At 41.4% G+C, this 21,452-nt stretch overlaps 1 protein-coding gene across 1 annotated transcript in view; it reads right to left on the bottom strand.

Moving 5' to 3' along the window:
• Bmper (BMP binding endothelial regulator) overlaps positions 1–21,452 on the bottom strand; it is a 230,661-nt gene that overhangs the window by 162,343 nt on the left and 46,866 nt on the right. Inside the window, exons 4-6 of the mRNA XM_076938811.1 lie at positions 18,098–18,180; positions 14,193–14,283; positions 10,445–10,527 (exon numbers count right to left, since the gene is read on the bottom strand). Of these exons, the coding sequence (XP_076794926.1) occupies positions 10,445–10,527; positions 14,193–14,283; positions 18,098–18,180 (257 nt within the window). The remainder of the gene's footprint in view (positions 1–10,444; positions 10,528–14,192; positions 14,284–18,097; positions 18,181–21,452) is intronic.

The following is a 21,452-nucleotide window of genomic DNA, read 5'->3' on the forward strand; positions in this document are numbered from 1 at the left end:
AGTGCTTGTATTCTTGCTATATTTCTATGAATTCACTCTGAGTAAATAATCCAAGAGTAAATAATCAAAAGAAAGATTTTCAAAGGTGCCTGACACATTATTCATAATAGTAGAAATTAAAAATATAAAATTTAAATATCAGAAAAATGACCAAATCATACTGTGCTGATGGAATACTTTGCAACTATAAAAATTATGTTCAACAATCATTTAGTGAAATTGATATACATTCACAATACTGGTTGGATACACATTATCTAACATGCTTAGAAATAAAAGTATATATTTTGTTTTGCTTTTTAATTTCACAATATTTTCATCCAGCTGCTCCTAAAGCTCAGTGACAAAGTTCTTGCCTATCATGCTCTAGTACACACACATACACACACACACACACACACGCACACACACGCACACACACACACACACGCACGCACACACGCACGCACACACACACACACACACGCACACACACACGCATGCGTGCACACACACACACACACGCAGAGAGAGAGAGAGAGAGAGAGAGAGAGAGAGAGAGAGAGAGAGAGAGAGAGAGAGAGAGAGAATTTGTATCCACTTCAGTGGTTGGTCATTCCCAACCCAAACCCTTACAGTGTGAAGTGTGAAGGGCTCCAAATTTTGAAACTTTTGAGCACTGAATTAAAACTTTGTATACTGGAGCATTTGCATCTTTATTCTCAGATGTTTAGATTAGTAAATTTCATGTTAAATGAAGATAAGAGTGGTGATCTACATATAAATCCACTGCCCTGTATTTATGTAACTGAAGTAGTTATGGAGGGGGGGAAGATTGGAAAGAAATACATTAAATATTATTACACTGTGTGTTTGAAGTTGTACAATTATTTCTATTTTCCAGTACATGTGGGCCTTTCCTGATCATCATGAACTACATGTGAAACAAAATATGTTGCACTGTGGCTTGGTTTGTGTTTACTTTTAATAATTGCATCCAAATCAATATAGTGTAGCTGCCTGAAGAGAAAACCTAACACTGTATCTAACATACAATGAGCAGGTGTTCAATCCATGCTAAACTAATGTATGACTGGCTGGATGAAGAGATAAATGAAAAGATAGAAATAAGAATGGATGGCTAGCTGAACAGTTCTTCAGCTGTTTAGTAAAATTCTCCTTCCCTGGAATCTTCAGGAGACAAAAGAGAGTCGTCTTGTGACAGACTATAAAGCCACATCTTATCACCCCTACCTAAGAAGGACGGTGAGTTTCTCAGATGCCTGGGCTCCCCAGATCCCCACAAGGCATCGATGCAGCCCACAAGATACTCCTTTGCTTCTATCCCTCTCTGGAAGCAGAGGAAAGTGAGGGTGTCTCCATCCCAGAAACCAGCACATTTTCCTGCATACTCTTCTCAGTTTGGCAGGAGAAGCACTGTAGCTAAGAGTGCCTCACGCCCCAGCTGATGCAAGCCTAATAGATATGTGTTCTTCATCCTCTCCAGCTCCATTGTGACATACACTCAGGCCGAATGCCTGTGGATAAAATCTGGTATGAGTTTAAACTTGCTTAGTCGTGTGAACTTAGAGGAAGGAAGTCTCATTTACTTTTATTGTTTTCATATCTCTTGCATCAGATTTGTGGTTCGTTGGTGGGTGCTTGCAGTGCCATTATTCCTCCCTTTACATTGCTGGTTAAGTGACTGTAGATAATATCTCCAAACTACACCAGCTGCTTGCGAAGGCGGATGGCTCTAAAGTCAGGCAATGCTGTTTCTCTATTCTATGACCTCGATGACTTCAAACAAGCTACTGAGTTTCTCAGAACTTCAGGTTTTTTTCATCAAAAGAAGAACTACTATTTCTTAGGTTGTAGGATAGTTGAAAAAATAAAAATACAGGTGCTATGTGGTCCTTGGACATGGTACAGATGTAGTGATGGAAGCTATCAGTGTCAACAATTCTTATGCAAAGAAATTACTTGCTGATCGCTTTTCAAACTATGTTTTTATATGCATTTTCAAATGCTATGCAAGAAATTTTTTTTGTTTTAGATGTTCAGATTATTGTTGGCATGGTAACTCCCTGTGTAAAAAAAACAAAATAACTTCACAGGACACTGTAAATTATATAAGGCATCAACCATAAGGAATGTTATAAGCTATAAAAATAAGACACCTATGAAAATACTTCTTGAAAATTCATGAGACAAGATTTAAACTATGGGACAGATTTCCCCAAGCTTTTTCACACTGAAAAGATAAAAATTTAAGTCTCCACTGTTTTGAAAAACATACTGAAAGTATCATCTAATAATAACTCAACTCAGCTGATTAACTCTTAAATCCATGCGGGGGGGGGGGGGGGGGAAGTTCCCTTGAGCTGCTTTCTGCCAAACTTAACCTAACATACCATAAAATTTACTCAGTCAAAACCAAGTCTCACACTGAAAGACCCACCTTAAAGCAGACCCTACCTTTGTCTTCTCCCCTCTAAGAAACAATTAAGTGTTTATCAAGGTAATTAACAATAATCACAGTAGGCAGTTAAGCCAGTGTTACCTCAAAACACTGCATTTTGGTGAATTTCCAACATCAACTATACAAGAGTTATACACCTGTGGCTTGAAACTAAGAATTCTGATAAACTATTAGAACAATCTTTAGCAAACAGGTACCATCCTACCTGCTTACATTCAATGTAACACAGGTCATTCACATACAACTTCATAGAGCAGCCTAACACAAGCACAATACCAGTCATTTTCTAAGCATGTTGGAGGCCCCTCTTGGAGGCTAGATGTTTGCCAACTATGAAAAAAAAATTTGTCTTGTTATTGCTTAGTTGACCATAACTCTTATCCTCAGAGTGATGGTGGACATATTAGGAAAATGAAACACTGCAAAATATTGTACCAATGTTTTAGACTAGTTTTTAAATTGCTGTGAGCTTTTTGGCCTACATAAGTCAGATGAACTGCCCACATTGATCTAATTCTCTCAATAATTGCTCAATTCTCCAATTTATTGCTCAAATGTAGCCAAGTTTCTCCCTCTGGACAGGGAAGACATAATGAGAGCCTGTGACTACGATGCGCCAAAACAGTACTCATTGTCACAAGTAAGGCAAAGGACAGGAGAGAGGGTCCAGGCCTGGAAGGTCTCAAGTCCCAAGAACAGCATGGTTGAAAGTGTGTACCTGTGACTCCTGTGGCATCATGTGGCCACAGACATGATAATATCTTCCTCTGCTTCCAGTGTCATGGTTGTACAATCCCAGCTGCAGCAATGTCATCACTCCCAGGTCATATCTGAGGGGGCCGCTTCTGTGTCCCTTTTAAAGCCCCATCACTGGTGGCCACTTCCTGTCACAACTTCTGCTGCCAGGGATCAGTCACAGGCATTTGGAGGGGGGCCTACGGGACACTTCTTAAGTAAAACAGCTCCTGGGAAGTCATGTCCTTACCAGACAAAGCCATTTTAGTAAGTGTTGCAGCTGACAGGCTGTAATCTGCCTTCCTTCTTGCCCTTCTCCACAGCAGCCCACATCAGTCACTCTTTCCTGATGAACTGATGAAGAAGACAGCAGGGGATTTGGGTGGAGAGAAGAGTCTAGGCAGATGGGGGACTAGGCAATGCAGACAACACTGGAAGCAAAGTCTGCATCATTTGCCCTTGAATGTGGTCATTATTAATATCCAGTATGCCCCCAAGCACTGAAAAATCAACATTTTCCCCTGGTGGATAGAACTAAAGGAAATCATCAAATAATTGCATATCTTACAAAGAAAGTACAAAAGGGGTTGAATATTCTCAACCCCCGCAAAAAGTGACTAATGCCTGAGGTGATCAATATACCAGTAACCTTGATCCAGTCACCACATACTATAAATATAGGCTGAGCGATCACGTTGTGCATTCCTCATATGTGCAATTAGTTTCCATTAAAAAGAATAAAAATGTATTTTAAACATCACCAAAGTTACCTAATAACTAAGCATTTTGATGTTTGGGGAATAAAGCATGGGGTTTTTTATAAGGAACCAAAACAAACTTCCTTTGAGATAAGTTGTTCCAGTTTGTAACACAAAATAAGTGAGAGCCCACTGAAGAAAGGGGTGATGGTGTGGAAAAGGGAAGGACAAAGGGAAAGGCAGAGGGAAGGGAGACTGGTGCTCCTCAAACGTCAGTAGACTAATAACTCCTCTGCTGATTCTTCAAGACTGTGGATTTGGCTTTCATGGGCCCCGCAAAAGACTGGGAGGCTACCCTTCTGACAAACATGCAGAAGCAGCATAGTGTCGAGGTGACCAGTCCAAAGGTCAGAAACACCCAGAGGAGAAAGAATTGAGAAAGGGCAAGATATCCTTTAAAAATGCAGGTTAGGGGAGGGAAGCCACAGGACCTCCATCTTCTTCATTCTCAGAATTTCACTCTCCCTGGGAGACACACTTTGCAATATGTCAAGGGTAAGTGAGAGCAAAGGTGTTTATGGACTTCGGGGCTGCTAGAGCCAGTAAAGCAGAGCTCCTCCATCACAGACAGCCCATTAACAACCATGTTTATTGGTAAAAAATGTTCTGAACTTAGCACGCCTTTGTCAGAAAAAGCAATTGATCTTGGCCAGTTAATTTGGCTGGTTTTTACAGACCAAGGCCTTACCACTTTTCTAAGAGTGTCCTACAGCACTGTGTGCCTACCTCCTCTTATCAGCAATTTCCAAGAACCCTGAGCCTATAGAGTTTCTAAAACAAATTGTTTTTAAAAAAAATAAGAATGAGAGAGAGAGAGAGAGAGAGAGAGAGAGAGAGAGAGAGAGAGAGAGAGAGAACGTAAACACTTCCCATTGGCACCTTCACCTTTAGTCATACAATTTTCTTGAACCTAGGCTTTAGAGAAATGCCTGTGCCAACAGCCACATTTCATGAACATTTGACTAAGCAATTTTGTGTTAAATAGGCAGGATAAACAGCCAGACACAGAGATACGTACAGGCATGGATAGACACAAACATACAGCTGCTAGGTAGACACATAAGTACATAGATGACAGTTGATTGATTAGTAGATAAGGATGATAAGTGAATAATACATTGGTAGGTTGATTGATACATACATACATACATACATACATACATACATACATAGGCGGGCAACTAGTAGAATCTCAAGCTCAAACCAAAGGAAGTTTATGCTTTAACAAGTGTTCAGCATGCTTCCAACTCAGGAAACAATCACTGCTGTGTTTTAAAACTAACACGGTACTTATATCAAACACATCTTATAAGAAATATGCTCTAATGTGACCCAGACCAATGTATGGAACAGCTAAGGGGATGCAAATCATCACCCCCCTGATTAGCATCGGGACTCTGGATGCAAACCTTTCGGCTCTTATTTATAGAGTGTAAATGGGGCTGATATAGTTTAATGGGTGATGATAAAGCTCTGAATTTCCTAAGTGAGTCCTGATGATATTCACACCTAAAAAATGCTGGCCGCTTGGCTTCTGGAGTGGGTAGGAGTAAGGGGTTGTGGAGTCCTCTCCAGATACCATCAAAGGCTAGCATGTTCTCAGCTGTCTGGAATGCCATGCATACTGTCCTGACTGAACCAGGATATAAAGTCATATGCAAAGCATTTGTTTCATTAGCTAAGGCATCCATCTCAGTCAGATGAAGCGCCTTTCTGGTGGTCTGCCTCTGTCACCACATCACAAAAACACAGCTACACAGATTTGGAAAAAAAAAAAAAATGGAGAGTGTAAAGAATGAGACCGGACTTCACATGCAAGCCACACAGCAATGATAATGTTTTACTAGAGAGAAGGAGCTCTCCAAGTATTCATCAGCCAGAGACTATAGAAGGGATAACACCCACTCACCCAACTCCAGAGCAAACAGTAAGCAAAGGGTAATGGGACAGTGAACTGCAGCAAATATCTCAGGCAAGGGTTGGCTGCTTAGTCTGAAAGAGCTGGCGTATCACAGGATGGAAGAAGAAAACATTATTCTTTTCATCTACTACCTGAAACAGACCAGAAAGTGAAGAGAACGCACACACCACAGAGCACATGGTGGTAAGCACTGAGGACAGGAAGATAAACGTACAGAGGATGCCCTGTCCTCTGCCACAGCTAACACAGAAAGCAAGAAAATAAAACAGCAGCTGGGATACCCTAGGCCAAGTCCCTCACTGGACTCTGTGTGTGTGTGTGTAGGAGAGGGAGAGAGACAGAGACACAGAGACAGGGATAAACAGAAGCAAAAAGATAGAGTGGGGCAAAGGGATGGAAGGAAGACAGATTTGCTAGCAAATTAAGTTAGAGCCATAGCATCTCAGAAATATAAATGGGGAAACGTTGTCACTTTGTGGGGGGAGGGGAACACCGGGTGCACAGAAAAGTGGACTAATGCAGTTCTGACCAACTTGGAAAGCTCAAACATCCTCCAAAGGAACAAGAAGAAGCATGGGCAAGGAACTAGAGACATGAAAGAGAATGAAGGTGGGTGATGGGTGTTGTAAACGTGTATGTATAGGGATATGTAGACCCATATGTATACACACACACATATGCACAGACATAAGCATGCTATCACGTGCATGTTGATGAGCATAAGGATCACACATAAGCATACATATCTGTTGATGGTAACTCTGGATGCCTTACTATCCTAATCTGCTCAAACTTGTCACCTGAGTTCAAAATCAGTCACCTAACACCAGCATCTGTGTTTCTCCCTCTTTGGCTGAAGGCCACTTGGCCATGTGAATGGCAGCTGGAATTACCTGCCAATCGATACCTCCCAGAGACAGTTCTCAGTCAAAGATGGATGGGAGCTCATACAAGCACATCTCATCCCACAGCCCTCAAGGAGGAAAATTCTGAGGCATGAAATTTATACAGGCTTCAAAAGGTTCCTAGGCAAAACTAAGATCTACATACAGTGGCAGTTCACTGAGGTCCTGGTTCATTTGTGTTCCTGTAACAAAATTACACAGGTTGGGTAATTTACGAAGACCAGAAACTTAGTTCTGTTGAATGGAAAGTTGGGGACTTTCAGAATAAAGCATTCAATTTGCCCGGTTTGAAATATTCTCTGCTCCCAAGATAGTGCCTACAAATACATTCCCCCAGAGAAGAATATTGTGGGCTCACATAGCATCCGAGTGGGAAGTTGTTAAGAGAAGTCAGAGTCCTCCCTTCTGACCACTTAGAAATCCACCCATAATAGCAGATCCCTCGTCACCTAACGAATTCCTCAAGTACTCACTTCTTAACACTACCACAGTGAAGATCAATTTTAAACACATAATCAGGGGGTGGGGCATTGTCCAGGTAGTTCCTGGCACTTGGCAGTGTACCCTCAACTGGATATCACCCCTTCTTACCCCATCTCCCACATAAACTCATAAACTACCTGCATTAAGTTGTTTGTCTCTGGATCTGTTTCTAGGGAAATCCAAATACAGATATGTAAATGCATTTGCATATTATTATTTGTAGTCATACTGGTATACACTTGCATAGCTATTTGTATTCATGTCTATATGTATATATAAATAAGCAGACTGATAGATATAGACTATGTTCACACAAATACGTACTTACATGAACACAGTTGTCCCTCTACATCCATGGGTGACACAACTGTGGATCCAACCACCCACAGATCCAAGAATGTTTGGGTAACTGTCTATACTGACCATATCGGATGTTTTTGTCATCATTCTCCAAATAAAAGAGTTTAATACTTAAATTGTTAGACTATGATATAATAAAATTTACATATCATTTATATTGTTTTAGGTCTTCTAAGTAATCTAATGATGATCTCAGGGATATGCATGTTATTTTTGATTGCCATACAATTTCATAAATTGACATAAAGAGCTTAAACATCTGATTTGGGTATTTATAAGAGATCTGAATCAATCTCTAAGAGATCCTGAGAGAAAAATAATAGTATATACATGCTTGCATGAATCTCTATGTACCATTAGCACCTTCCTTTTTGTTAAAATGCATGATCCTCCTCTGTAGGGGAAGCCCACAGACTAAGGCTCTGAATGCCCCTCCATGCACCCACTTCGTCCCCAGCTTCCACCTCCTACCCCATGCACCCTATCTCTAGAACCTCTTCAGTCAAGTGCTCAGTCCTCCACTGGTCTGGTTAAAACCTTCCCTTTCTACTCTCATTCAGTAAGAGGCCACCTCACAGATTTGTATGTCTTGACACATCAAAATCCCCCAAACCAGCTGCCGGACAAACTTGGTAAGCCACAGAGTCAGACCACAGGTTTAGAACGTTACACTCACAAGCAAACATCCCATGGCCACCACACTCAAGTCAGGGCTATTAGCTGCCCAGATATCACTTTGTCTTTTTTTTTTTTCAGTAAACTATATCAAAAGATAGCAAAAGTGGGAGAGTATTTTAAAGCCAACCCATTTTAACAATGAACTATCAGAACTAAAGTTCAGACTTTAAACTTTCATGTTCCTGACAAAGAGAATGTGCTCTGAGCATCCCCCATATCCTAGACCACCATACACGCTGTCCTCAAGCATGAGTCCATCCTCTCTCCCACTTATTCTAATAATCTGAACACCGGCAATAGGAACATAAGCAAAGCCAGTAGTTACCCTGTATGTGATGAAGGCAGGGCAGCAAAGAGGAGAACTAGAACTAACAACAACAAAAAAGCCTAGGACTATGAATGCACAGGAAAGTAGGCTAACGTCAAAAAGGTATACAGATCTGCAAAGAAGCATCTAGGCAAGCAAGAAAGCTTGGGCAAACATCTTTAGATTTTTAATTTTCTGAACTGTAAATTGAAGCAGGACATTCAGGGGCCTAAACTTGGCCTGGAGTATATTTCATTCCACACACACTGAATTTAAAAGCACACAAAAATCTACATGCCTCAGTCTGTAACCCCTACACACATAAACTCATTTCTAGCCCCAGTTCTGGAAATTTCTGACATCACTGGTAAAATGACAGGGATCTGTCATCCTTCTTGCCACCTGCCAAGTTTCTTCTCCATGGAGGGCTGGCTGTCTGGCTTTGGCATACCTTTTGCAGACAATTTGTTAATGCACACATTTACAATTTCCTATTGAAATCTGCCTTGTTTTTTTCTTAAACTACTTCCAAAAGGTTGTCACTGAAAAAAAAATATTACATTTTCCAACATGGAAGTAAAGAAACTAGAAATGGCTAATTTTTAACAAAAAAATAGAAATCACTAACATAAAAAAAATAAGACAAAATTAATTACCAATAATAAGACAGAAAACAGAAGCTTTGTGGAAATGTACCACCTTATGCTTGTTTTAACTAGTGTGTTTGCAATATATTGCATATGTCCTGTGTTGTTTTATATCTAGATATGTTCATATGTATCCCTCTTCTTCCCTGGCTTCCTCTTTCTCTTCCTTTCTTCCTCCTTCATACAAACAGTATCACATAAGCCTGGTCATGTTTACTTTCATCTGGACCTGAGGCTGAATGAGTATGTGCCACAGGAGGAAACTACTAGGAAAGACTCAGGAAGAGCTATGAGTCCCAGGGCCTCACATGTTCATGCTCGTTAAACTTATGATGCTAGGGTCCCTTCTGCACTCCCTTTTAATTATCCTAAGATGTGTCTGCACCACAAGTGACCTGAAAAGTGTGTACTCTTTACTTCTCAGCATGTGCTATACTAACGTCAACTGTAGACAACACCAGCCTCCCTGTGACCACAATAACTACTGATTTTACTTCTGGTTTAAAATACATTCATTTTAAAACTCTCTGTAAAATCATATGGAAATTCAAGCTCTTTTCTCATTCTTAAGCATGCTGCAAAGATGCGTCTATGGGTGTCTCACAAATCTCTACTCTGCCTGAATCTGGTATTTATAGGCAATTTCCACCTGCCAAGTCCATACAACCATAGGTGACCATCCCTCACCTCACCCCACAGAACGCATTAAGAATAACTGTTTGCATCTTCCGCTCTCCCTGGGCTGCACAGAATTGAAAGCTATCCCAACACAAAGTCCCTCTGCTCCATAAAGCAGAAGAGCTGAGGGTCTTCCCCCAAATGGGGGTGCAAGAAGAGCTCTTCCACTTGAGGGGACAGCGGGTCTTAATGAAAAGCCAGTTTGTCTCCAGAGGACACAGGACAAGGTCTATAGATGATGGTTATACAGTTGTAGACCTATAGTCAAGACCAGGGTGCTACTGAGCACTGGAAGGAATGCCTGCCAACCAGTACATAGCACAAAACCCCAACCCAGGAAGTCAACATCTCCAAAGCTGGTAAGCTTGCCTCACATGAAGTGGGTTTTCTCTTGGCTCTGCATATCTTAAAAGCCTAATGAGGAGAGAGTGGAAAAGATGAGGTTCCTCTCAGTGAATGCTAGCAGCAGCTAACCCTAAGGATTGCCTAGGAATGTCCTACCAGTACTTACAACACAGGAGCACTTGATACATTTATTTCTTTCTGGCTGAAATTCTTCACCTTCCCGGTACTGCACACCTTCAAACACACAGCCTGGAAAACAGAGTTTGAAATTAGGACAATAGACTTGGTTCAGTCTGGCAAGGTCCTTCCGCCCTCTGATTACCATCTTCCACCTATACCCTCTACCTCTCCCCAGTATAAATCCTCTTTGATTACAATATTATTCAGAATTAAATAGGGAAAATGATACAGTCCAGATGATTGGCATGTTGGCTCAGCTCCAGAAAACCCGGAAGATGATAGAAAACAAGTGACTGTGGAATGTGGGTCAGCCCGTGGACCACAGATGTGCGATGGTGAGTCACGCAGAGTGATTTGGAGCTGCAGTTGGATCGTGCTAACCACAGCCAGGGGGACCAACTCCAGAGAAGTCAGAAGAGGTCAACGGAGACCATAGCAAGGTCAAGGGAGAGAAGGTTGAGATGAGAAAGAGCAGATGCCTCTGTGGGCGGCCACTTGAGTACCAGGAATAACAGTCTGTTCCTGGCCCAGCATGCCCTTGGTTCCTACATCACCTTCTGGTCCAGGAGAAAAGGGAGCTCTGTCCCTTGTCCCATGGATGATAAAAACACAGCAGGTGCCTGTGTTGAAACATGAACTCAGTTCTGACTCACCTGATGCCCTATACCTGATGCCCTATACATGCACAAAGGCAATAATGGGTAGGGATAAGACAGGATGTGCTCTGTGGTTTCCTGTTCCTCTCTCTCTCTCTCTCTCTGTGTGTGTGTGTGTGTGTGTGTGTGTGTGTGTGTGTGTGTGTGTGTGTGTGTGTCAATGGGCTGTAGCCCCTGCAGGCTTATCTCATAAAAACCCTCACCTCCAGGAAGTGTTTCCTATTCAAAAAGTTTCAGGGAGATTCTTATTCTAAATGACCTGAGACAGGCTGGCAAAACCACTTCCTTCAAGACTGTCCCCACAAAGCCAGGATAGCTGACATCACACCTTACATAGTAGACAACATTGGAAATATACCCCTTTGTGAAGGACAAAGGAGTTCAAGACAATGCCAGAAGAAATCACAAGATGCTTAAAGTAACCAGTTCCCAAGAAAGAAGAATGTGCCTGGCCCTCACTGATTGGCTCCTAGTCCTATCAATCTTCAAGTTAACTGTGACTCTTTGCTCAATGGAAATACATGACAACAAGTGCTGAATCCAAAATATGATAGCCAAGTAAAAAAATTCAAATGATAACCCAGGGACAAGATCTTTTTATAGCTATATGCATAACTAGCAGTCAGCTGTCTCCTTGCTGTTCAGATGATGTTGAAAATCTTGGTAGCATGATCTTCCCAGTTTCTGTGTCTCAGCACTGTTCATAATGACAGATACTTAATAGTCTATTTCCACAGGGCATTTCCAACAAAGTGTCTTCAATCTTTTCCCATGTTTACACCTCTGACTGTCATATGGCTTGCCACAACAATCTATATTTGACAACTTAAACAACAGAACTTAAAATGAAAATTCAACTTCTCTCACGCCCACCATCCTTGAGCAATGCGCAGACTACAGTGAAGGAGAATGCCCAAGAATGCCCAGAAATTCATTTCAGGAGGAGACTGCTCACATGTTTGTCATTATGCAGAATGCCAGGGTGATCAATGACAGATGCCAGTCCTTCTGAATTACCAGGGTAAATACCCTAAGGCTTTCCCTGACTATCCCTATCTAGAACTGGCTGATGCTTCACTCCAAAACAAAAGATGAGACATTCTGAAGAAGGATTCATCTAAATCTTCCAATTTGCATCCCAACATGGCTGTTGGAATCCAGGGGAGGAAGCAGAGCTGAGAGTCAATCCTAGAACCTGTCCAGTTAGGGCTAGTGTGTGGCACTGGCACGCTCATATTTAAATATTTGCCTTCCAGAACCTAAATATAACACTTCTCCTGGTATTGATCGAGTAGGTAGTGTGACCTAATGGCTAAGAATGAAAAGAAATCTTATTCCACCTCCATCTATGGTGCTTGGTTACTGTGGGCCTTGGAAAGACACAGTCACTGGGTCTGATTTCTTGTTGTCCTGTAGACAACACTTTGTGCATCCTTGGATGGTTGTACGTATTTAACCCTGTAATGTGTACAAGGATGGAGTTTAGTTCTCTCCTTCCTGGCAACTCAACCAGAAAAGCCTCATGACAGACGCAAGCCCCACTGACCACATGCCTATGTTTCAAAGGCAGCCTAACACAGAACTATCTCCCAAGTGACAGGGTGTCAGATACAGTGAAAGGTGTTGAGTTTCAAGGATTGCTTTATATTTACCCTCACATCACATTGCTCCTTGAGGACTCCTGTGGCTGAGGGGGACCCCAAATTGATTCTCCATTGATAAATCAACTGTCTACTAAAAAGAACTGAATAATACTTTAGAAGTTATTGTAAGATTTAAATCTACACAGTAAATATATATATATATATATATATATATATATGTATATATAGATATATAGATATATCATGTTAGCAAACTCGAACTCAACTACATGTAGAAATTACTTGGGCCTAACCATTAGCCTACTCCCACCACTACCTTGAAGACTCAAATAAAATTTGCCAGGGTGCAGCCTAGACATTAACATTTAGTTTTTTCAGGTCCAGTCTGAAGAACTGACAATTTGATTTAATAAATTAGCTCCTGTGGGTGTCTAAGGACATGTTAGCATGGCCAAACCATCTAGCACACTGAGAAGGCAAAGTAGTCAAACAAACTGCTGATCAACTCAAAGCAGTTAGCTTATAGAACTGATTCACTTCTAACCAGTTTGTTTCACCCAGGCAGACTGCAGAAAAGCCCAGTTTTACAGAAACTTTGGAGTAAAAGAAAGCTGAATAAAGACCTCTCAGGACACAAAGAAAACCAGAAGCAGGGGAAACTGTTGGTTTCACTGGGACTGACATGTGGAAGAAGGTCCATCTCTACAGAACTTCCCACAAGGGGCTTCTGCTACCTCATAAGAAGAGTAGCCAGTCCTTTACATGCTACCTCACAAAGGAAAGAACAGTAGTCGTGAGTCACATTACCAGTGAGGAAAAGGCTCAGAGAAAACACGAAACACCTGTCTGAGACTATCAGCCGTAGGCTTAAAAGATCAGGAAAAACATCTCTCACCTCAAAATCCCCAGGATCTCCTGAGAGAGCAAGAGAAGACACATGAACCTTCCCACCACTAGAAAAGGCTTCCTCTGCTATCTGCTCAGCAGAAGGACAGCAGGCCCAACTTGTTAAACCACACTGAAAACTGAAACCAACAAAACTCCAAGCTAAAGTCATGTGGGACACAGCTCTCCACTTTCAAAAAACATCTGTCCACCTCATCATCGAGACACACTCTGGCTAAGGAGGTATTGCAATAGAAAGAAGTTTAAAAAAAAAATGCTGATCACAAGGAAAGCCATAGTCCTTCCTTCCAAAATAAGCATTACCTGTGGCCTAAAGTGGAAAGCAGGCCTCTGAGCTTGGGGATTCCACAAGCCAAGACCTACAGCACATAGTTCCTTTCATGCTGGGCACACAAGAGCCCAACAGCTATTGCTACTCAAAGGAGCTTCCTCTCCAAGCTAATTACGTGTGCAGATGTAAAGTTCAGTCTGGATAGGGGAGGGAAATGATGTATTCTTGATAAAATGCAGCACCAACAGCACTGTGCTACTCCAGGAAGCTAATCAGCTTCCCTTTCTTGAGCTTTACCTGGACAGGTAGGGCAGCAGGCTCCGGGATGCTCTGTGGGATTTTTACAGTGAACAACACAGCGCACCTCAGACTCTGTGACCACGCCTTCCTGGAAAACAGAATGTCACAAGTAAGTCAGCTCAGAATTACCACTTGAGTTACTTCTTTAGGGAAACGGTCAGGAAATGGGACAAATCCAAACCCCCAAAATGCAAGGTTGGCTGTTGGGCCTGGAAATGAAGATGCAAATGAGAAAAGATCCAGCTCACCAGAGGGGATGCTCAAGCCCTCGATATACATGTTCTTTCACCTGTTATTTGTCCCATCATGCAGCTGACTTTGGTCCTGTGTTTTTAAATTTAAGTCTGTTTATTAAACAGACTCGCTGACTGTGAGAATGTCACAGTCCTGGCTGGGTGTTCGTAACTGTTTCAAGTTGTCCTTAATAACTGTGTTTTCGTACACTGTCGCTACCCTCTTAGCTATCAACTACAGACACAGAGGAGGATCGGAACACCTACACTTGTATTCAAAAAAAAAAAAAAAAATCCTTCCCACCTTCTAGGAAAACAGTTGCCAGTTCTACAGTCTTCCAAGTGCCACTTGGACTCAAGTAGACTCTGGGACTCAGCTTCCTCCATCAGTAAATGAAAAGATTAGGGGAAATTATTTCTAAGTTCATCTTTTTGTGTGTCAAAACAGATTAGGTAGGTTCAAATGATGAAATCAGGAGAGTCGATAGCAAACTGATCTTGATTATCTAAATGACAAGTGAAGATTTGGGGTTTTCATCATTTGTTTTTTTGTTTTTTTGTTTTGTTTTTTTTTTGTTTGTTTGTTTGGTTTTTTTTTTTTGTTTGTTTTTTTTTTTTTTTTTTTTTGGAAATGGGATCTCAGGTATCCCAAGCCAGTCTTGAACTGACAGAGGCTGACCTTGAACTTCTGGCCCTCCTGACTCTACCTCCTGAGTGCTAGAGTCACAGGTGGCACCACTATGACAAGTTTCAAGAGTTACAGGGGTTTTTTTTTGGTTTTTCTTTTAAAAAAAAATTGAATTTCAAGGTCAGTCTTTGTTGAGTCTCCTCTATGTTGCCCACCCACTTTTTCTAAATGAATTCATATTCCCATCAATTTGACTTGGGTTTGGATCGAGAGTCGCATAGGCTGAACATAGGTATTATGATCTCATAACAAAGCTATTTTCTTCCATGTGTCTGCCACATATACACAGGGGATATTGTATTCTAAATGTTTTCATATCATGCCTGACTTGAGGGTACCACTCCTAGAATTTTACAGCATTTATCACATTTGGGGGAAGGGATCCTCAAATATCAGCAATACACATTTAAAACCCATATTCTCTAGTTCTATAGCTGAAGCAATTGTGTGAAGCAGGCTCAATTCTCCTTCAGTATCAGCCACCCAAACGGAGGCCTCAGGGTAATTCTCAGCAGGAATTTCTCATTGTGATCTCCAGATTTTTCTCTCCTAGTTAAGAAATCAGAAGTGGGTAAAAATGTAGAATTTTCGTCATTAGAGCTCCCTTGGCACAGACTATTAAAAAATACGTAGAATTCGACGCAAGTGGAAACAGACCAGATTATCAGACTTGTTGTCACCCATCTGGCCCCTGGCTGTACCTACTGCATGCCAGTGTCTGCTAGAAGCATGTTAATGAGTCTCTCTCTGCTTACCGCCCCCCCTAATAGCTCCATTCCCGAGAGTGCACTGGCTCCTCTGTCACTGAAAGAGACTATCACTGTGCTTACTCCATAGAAACATGAAGTGTCTACAAAACAGGAAAGGCCCTTGCCTGCATCTTTCTAGAACTCCTTCCCTGAGAAAAGAAATAGGAAGCAGGAGGAGGAGAACTCCTGGGAGTGCACCCCAGAGGTTTGCTTTCCCACTTGTTGAATGAAAGGACATCATGGGCTGTAAGTGAAGTGAAGGCATGAATGGCAAGGTTCGTCTTTGGCGGGGAACAAGCCCTTTCTAATCCTCTGCAGCATTCCTCACTGGAGCATCTCCTCACTTCTGATAATGATGTACTCATCCATCCTCCCTGGGTTCCACTGATAGACAGTAGAGTGCACTCTTCATGATAGGAAATGCCTCCGTATAGAGGCTTCTGCTTACTATAAATGTATCTTCATTCAGGGCAGCAACATTGGCTCTATAAGACTCAGGACTGCTGTGCACAGTGTTACTCAGGACTCCTCAGCGTGCATTATTGGCCTGGTTCACATACATTGTAGCTGAGACTTCCAGAATACCACCTGCAAGGACTGGAAATGTTACTGACCAAGGAGCAGGATGGAGCTGAAAATTTTGGCAGGAATGTGGATTTTGATCTTGTTATTAAAGCTCATTGCTCCTGTCTGTACCTTGAGTCTGAGTAAGCTGACCATCAAAAGTAAACTCAGCACTGGTTGATTCAATCTACATCTTTTTTTACCTACTGCTTATTTCACAAATAGCTTACTACACAAAGAAGAAAAAATGAAATAAATAACTGTGTGTACATATAAATATATAATAACACCTACAGTATAATAAAACCTTGCATGACTTCATAAAATGTAGAGTTCAGACGCAAAATGTCAACATCTCCGAGATAAGATCTGAGACAAACATCCAGTATTATACTCACCTGTCAGTTTCCTTTGACTACAAATATATATACCAAGAGGGTGAGATGGGGTTTAGAATAAAATAACGTAACAGCACCTTTTCCATACAAATAAAATTTTGAAGTTATTTAAAATTAGATAAACAGCACATTTTTTTGAGCAGAAAAAATATAAATTTATTCAGGAGAAGTGAGGAAGAACTCAAGAGATTTCGAGGATATTCCACCATTTTTAACCATATTTCCATCCATATTTTTAACTCACAGTTCATATGTGTGCATGACATAACATGTGTGGGGACATGAGCGCTATGTATAAATGTGGAGGATGGAGGACAATCTGGAGTCTGTTCTCTTCTTCTGCCTTACTGTAGGTTCTGAGGATTGAACTCAGGACACAAGACTTGTGTGAGCACAAACCCATTTAGCTCTGAGCTACTTCGCCAGCCGCGGGCTGTTATGTCTTGAATCGGTATTTCTATACAACAAGGAAAGAATGTAGGCTGTTCAATTTCTCTTTGGTCCGTCTGAAGGGGGTTTAATGCCATGGGATTAGAGCCACGTGGAGCAACTGCTCCTTTAAGAATTAAACAACAGTCAACAACAGCAGGCTCCATAGTGGCTGTGGTTCTTAAGCTGGTCAAGTTGAAATCATATGGCTACGGGACATTGATTACTGAATCTGAATAGAGTTTACAGCTTGGTTCTCGCTCAAAATCTCTTTGAATCAAAGAAGGACAATGTATCTCATCTAAAACTAGCTCTTTTCTGCTAATACTACAGTGATTCTCAACCTGTGGGTCACAATCCCAAACGACTGTTTCACAGGGGTTGCCAAAGATCATCAGAAAACACAGATGCTTACGATAGGATTCATAACAGTTGCAAAAATTACAGCTATGAAAATAATTTTATGGCTGGGGGTCACCACAACATGAGGAACTATATTAAAGAATCACAGTATTAGGAAAGTTACGTGCTAACAAGAATTGCTGTTTTGCTCCAAGATGATTTCACAGGAAGATGTGAGCTCCCTGAGGACATAGACACCTTCCTGGCACTTTCCAGTTTCCGCTGTAACCATGGTGGACACTTCCATTGAATGTTTCTCACATGCTGTTCACTACCTACCCTGCACCTCTCTCCTTCTGGCTAATGTCACAACAGACACATACAAGGATAGAGGTGTGTTCCCCCCTTTCCCCCCCCCTGCTTCTTCAGTCTCTTAGGAGATTCCCTCTGTATTGTTTGAAAGTAGCAGCCAATGAAGAATAAAATAGTCTGATTTTACCTGGCACTGTCGAAGGACACACGGCTCAGCCGGACTTTGCCATTTGAAGGAGCTGTTGTAGGTTCTTCCTTCAAGGGTACAACCTAGACAGGAAGCGAAAAAGCGGTGAATGACTGTGGCTCCTCTGTCTTTCAAGCAGAAGTTAAATATGTCATGTAGGTCAAGGCTAACCCTCTGTCGATATTTTCTTTCCCACAATACGTGTATCTGCTAGGCAGCACAATCGCATTAACCTTGCAGATTATATTTTCAGATAGAAAACCGTATTCTTGACAAGACTATCCTTTTATTTATGTTTAATAAAATATGAGAATACCATATCTAAAAACAATGCAATGAAAGAGGAGTTAATGTGAGATTATAAGAATTCAAAGTTGCTGAATGTCAAGAGAGAAGTATAAAACAGGGCAGGAAGTAAGAGTGCTAATTAGAATATAGAGATTAATTACAAAGTTCTAATAGCTATGACTTCCACTAGCTCAAACCTGCCAAGGCTTACTTCCCATCTCAAGCAACGAGCTATGCCTTTCTAGTTCACCTTTGTTTTACTCTTAGGTAATAACTGTACATGGGTTGTTACAAGTTGAGACAATAGGCAAGCTAAATTCATACTAATTCACTGGCAAAACAGAAGTTAGAGGTCACAGATCCTCAAACGGGAACAGTTTGGCTTAAGGCCCTGGAGAAAAAGCCAAAGGGGTAACTAAAGCACATAATTCATTCAGTCTGGATTCAGGGGTTAGCATCCCTTGTGCTATACTTTCTGGTGGGATGCATCTGGATACACCTGTTGTCACCATTGCCTTAGAAGTCCACCAGACAGGCAGAGTTACCGAGATAATTGAAGGGAAAACAAGGAACAAGAGATGGCTGTTACAAAATAAAAGGGTTGCCCCTCTGTTGCAGAGGTAAACTCTGAAACTGCCCAACTACACCAATTGATCTGGTTCAAGACAGAAAGGACTCACCTCCTTTCAAGAGTCCTTTCAGATAGCACCACTGCAAAATGTTCTTAATTCATAGTAACAGAATAATAAAGGGCTTGTGGAATTTCCAACAGATGTTTTCATAAACTCGGAATCCTGATCTGGATTTCCAAGGCACTGTGAATGACTGAGAACACTTAGTAATTCCTTGCTCTCTGGTGCCTACACATCAAATGACTCAAGCACACAGCTGATTGGAAACATATCTGGGAAATGCTTTCACTATATATTTTTTAATTTCCTTTGCATGAAGTGTTACAGAGATAAAGTGTTCAGCCATAGGAACCTTTAGCGCACTACAAATACTTTATGCCAAACCAGGGATGGATACAGTAAATTTTCAACAATGAAAAGTAATATAAAATGATTTGGGCTAGCATAAATCTAACTGAGCAAACGCACTTGAGAGAGACATGCCATGTGCCTGTCTGATCTACTAATACAAGCTTGTTTGGATAATAAATAACTTGTTCCAAGTGATGGAGGCAGGAAAATCAGAGAACCAAATCCCATTCATGCTAAATCCAAGTAAATACAAAATGCCTGCCAAGTCAGCCAGTCTGGTGGAGTTTCTGGGGGTGTTTTCATCATCTGGATTAAAAAATGTAAAGACAGGGTGAGTGTTTGCTCCTAATAGGGTGAGCAGTGGTCTTGCGTTTTTACATGGAGGGATGAAACTTGGTAGAAAGGTCTTACAGGTTTGGGAGGAGGGGCAGGCTAGGTGACCCCCAAGCAATGCCAGGCCATGTGCAGAGAGCTCCCAGGAGGAACACAAGACTGTACAGAATATTCTACTCTGAACGGGATGGAAGCATTAGAACAAGCTGTCCATAGTACAGGGAACACAGCAGTGTCTTTGGCTTCTAGTAACTCTGTTGGGAGAGTGGTTTCTCCACTGTTTTTTGGATATGCAAAGAAAAACTGGGCAATAACAATAGAAAATCAGACCAAAGGCAGATTGTTAAGTTTGTTGCTCAACTTCCCTGTTAACATGTCCATCCACAGTGCCTGAGTTCACAAAATAGATTTCTCTGAATGATGGATGAAGCTGGATGATGGAGCAGGCTCAAAAAACATCTGTAAAACTCTCTGTAGCAAATGTATTCCATGCCTTTTCCTCCTTCACATGCTCTCGCTAGCATCACTGGCTACAGAGACTTTCCACACTAACAGTAGAGATGCCGTTTCACAGGCAAGAGATTCTTGGGAATATAATTATTAACGTCCAGATATTCGCATTGCCCCAGTTCTTAGATGAATGCGTTTTCTTAAGGCAAGACACCAATGAGCAACAAGCTATGTGAAAACTTTAAGAGAACTTTAATATTACTTAGAAGTAATCTCCTCTTGAAAAAAAAAATTGTAACAAATTCTATCGGCCACACAATTTCTGCTGATCAAAGAATAGTCAGACATTCTCTTGCCTACCACCAAGTTTAAAGCTTTGGGAGCCAGATTGTACTCTCTCTTACTAGGCAGAAGAGAAAGGTTGTGAAAACTTCCCATCACATTTCCAGGAAGGACTTCTGTATTACCTTTAGTGAAAGAACACTTTGTTCTGTTGTGTCTCCAATTCAGACCAGTGCTTTTATAAAATACAGTAACAACGGCTTGTCAGAAAAAATTGAATTTAAAACATTACATGATGTATGAGCTTGCTTTTTAAATGATTGCATGCAAAAGGCATAAAATCCCTCTTGAGTTACTCCTCCACCTTACAAGTGAGAAAATGTCTACAGAAAGTCTAAGGTGCCTGCTCCAAATTATAGGGAATTTAGGGTAAAATGAACTACAAAAAATATTCCAGGTGAAATCCACAGTTTCCACATCCCAGTTTAAGCTTCTTATTCTGCATTGAGGAACTAATTACCCAGGAAAAGAAAAGAAGTGAGTGTCCTTCTTATAAAATCAAGTGGTAATTGATGCAGCTGCTAAATGAAAGGGGGACAGGATAAAGAACGTGGGAAATACACAGAACTCAGTTAAATGGGGTTTCTCTTTCTTCAAGTGTGGCTGCAGGCAATGGACGGTTTTTGAAGTACCACAAGCTGTTGAGGAAGAACTTCAGGACTGCCCGAGGTGTAAGCAATTGTTTTCTGATAGCATCACTGCAATACACTAATCCAGCTGTTGTTCCTCTTTTCCACCCCTGTTCAGGGGAATTCTGGCAACATTAGGAGACACTGCTGATTGTCACAATGGGGAGTGAGAGGGGCTGCAGGTGTCTTGTGGACACAGACCTCGGGAGGCAGCCCCCACCCACGCAGCACAGCACTGAATTAACCAAGACAAAGGTCAACTATACCAAGGTTGAGACGCCTCAATTGAAACATCATGCAGACAGCCTATGTTCTTGTGTCTAAAAACGG

This window comes from Arvicanthis niloticus, chromosome 8, assembly GCF_011762505.2.
Source record: "Arvicanthis niloticus isolate mArvNil1 chromosome 8, mArvNil1.pat.X, whole genome shotgun sequence".
NCBI classification, from domain to species: domain Eukaryota; kingdom Metazoa; phylum Chordata; class Mammalia; order Rodentia; family Muridae; genus Arvicanthis; species Arvicanthis niloticus.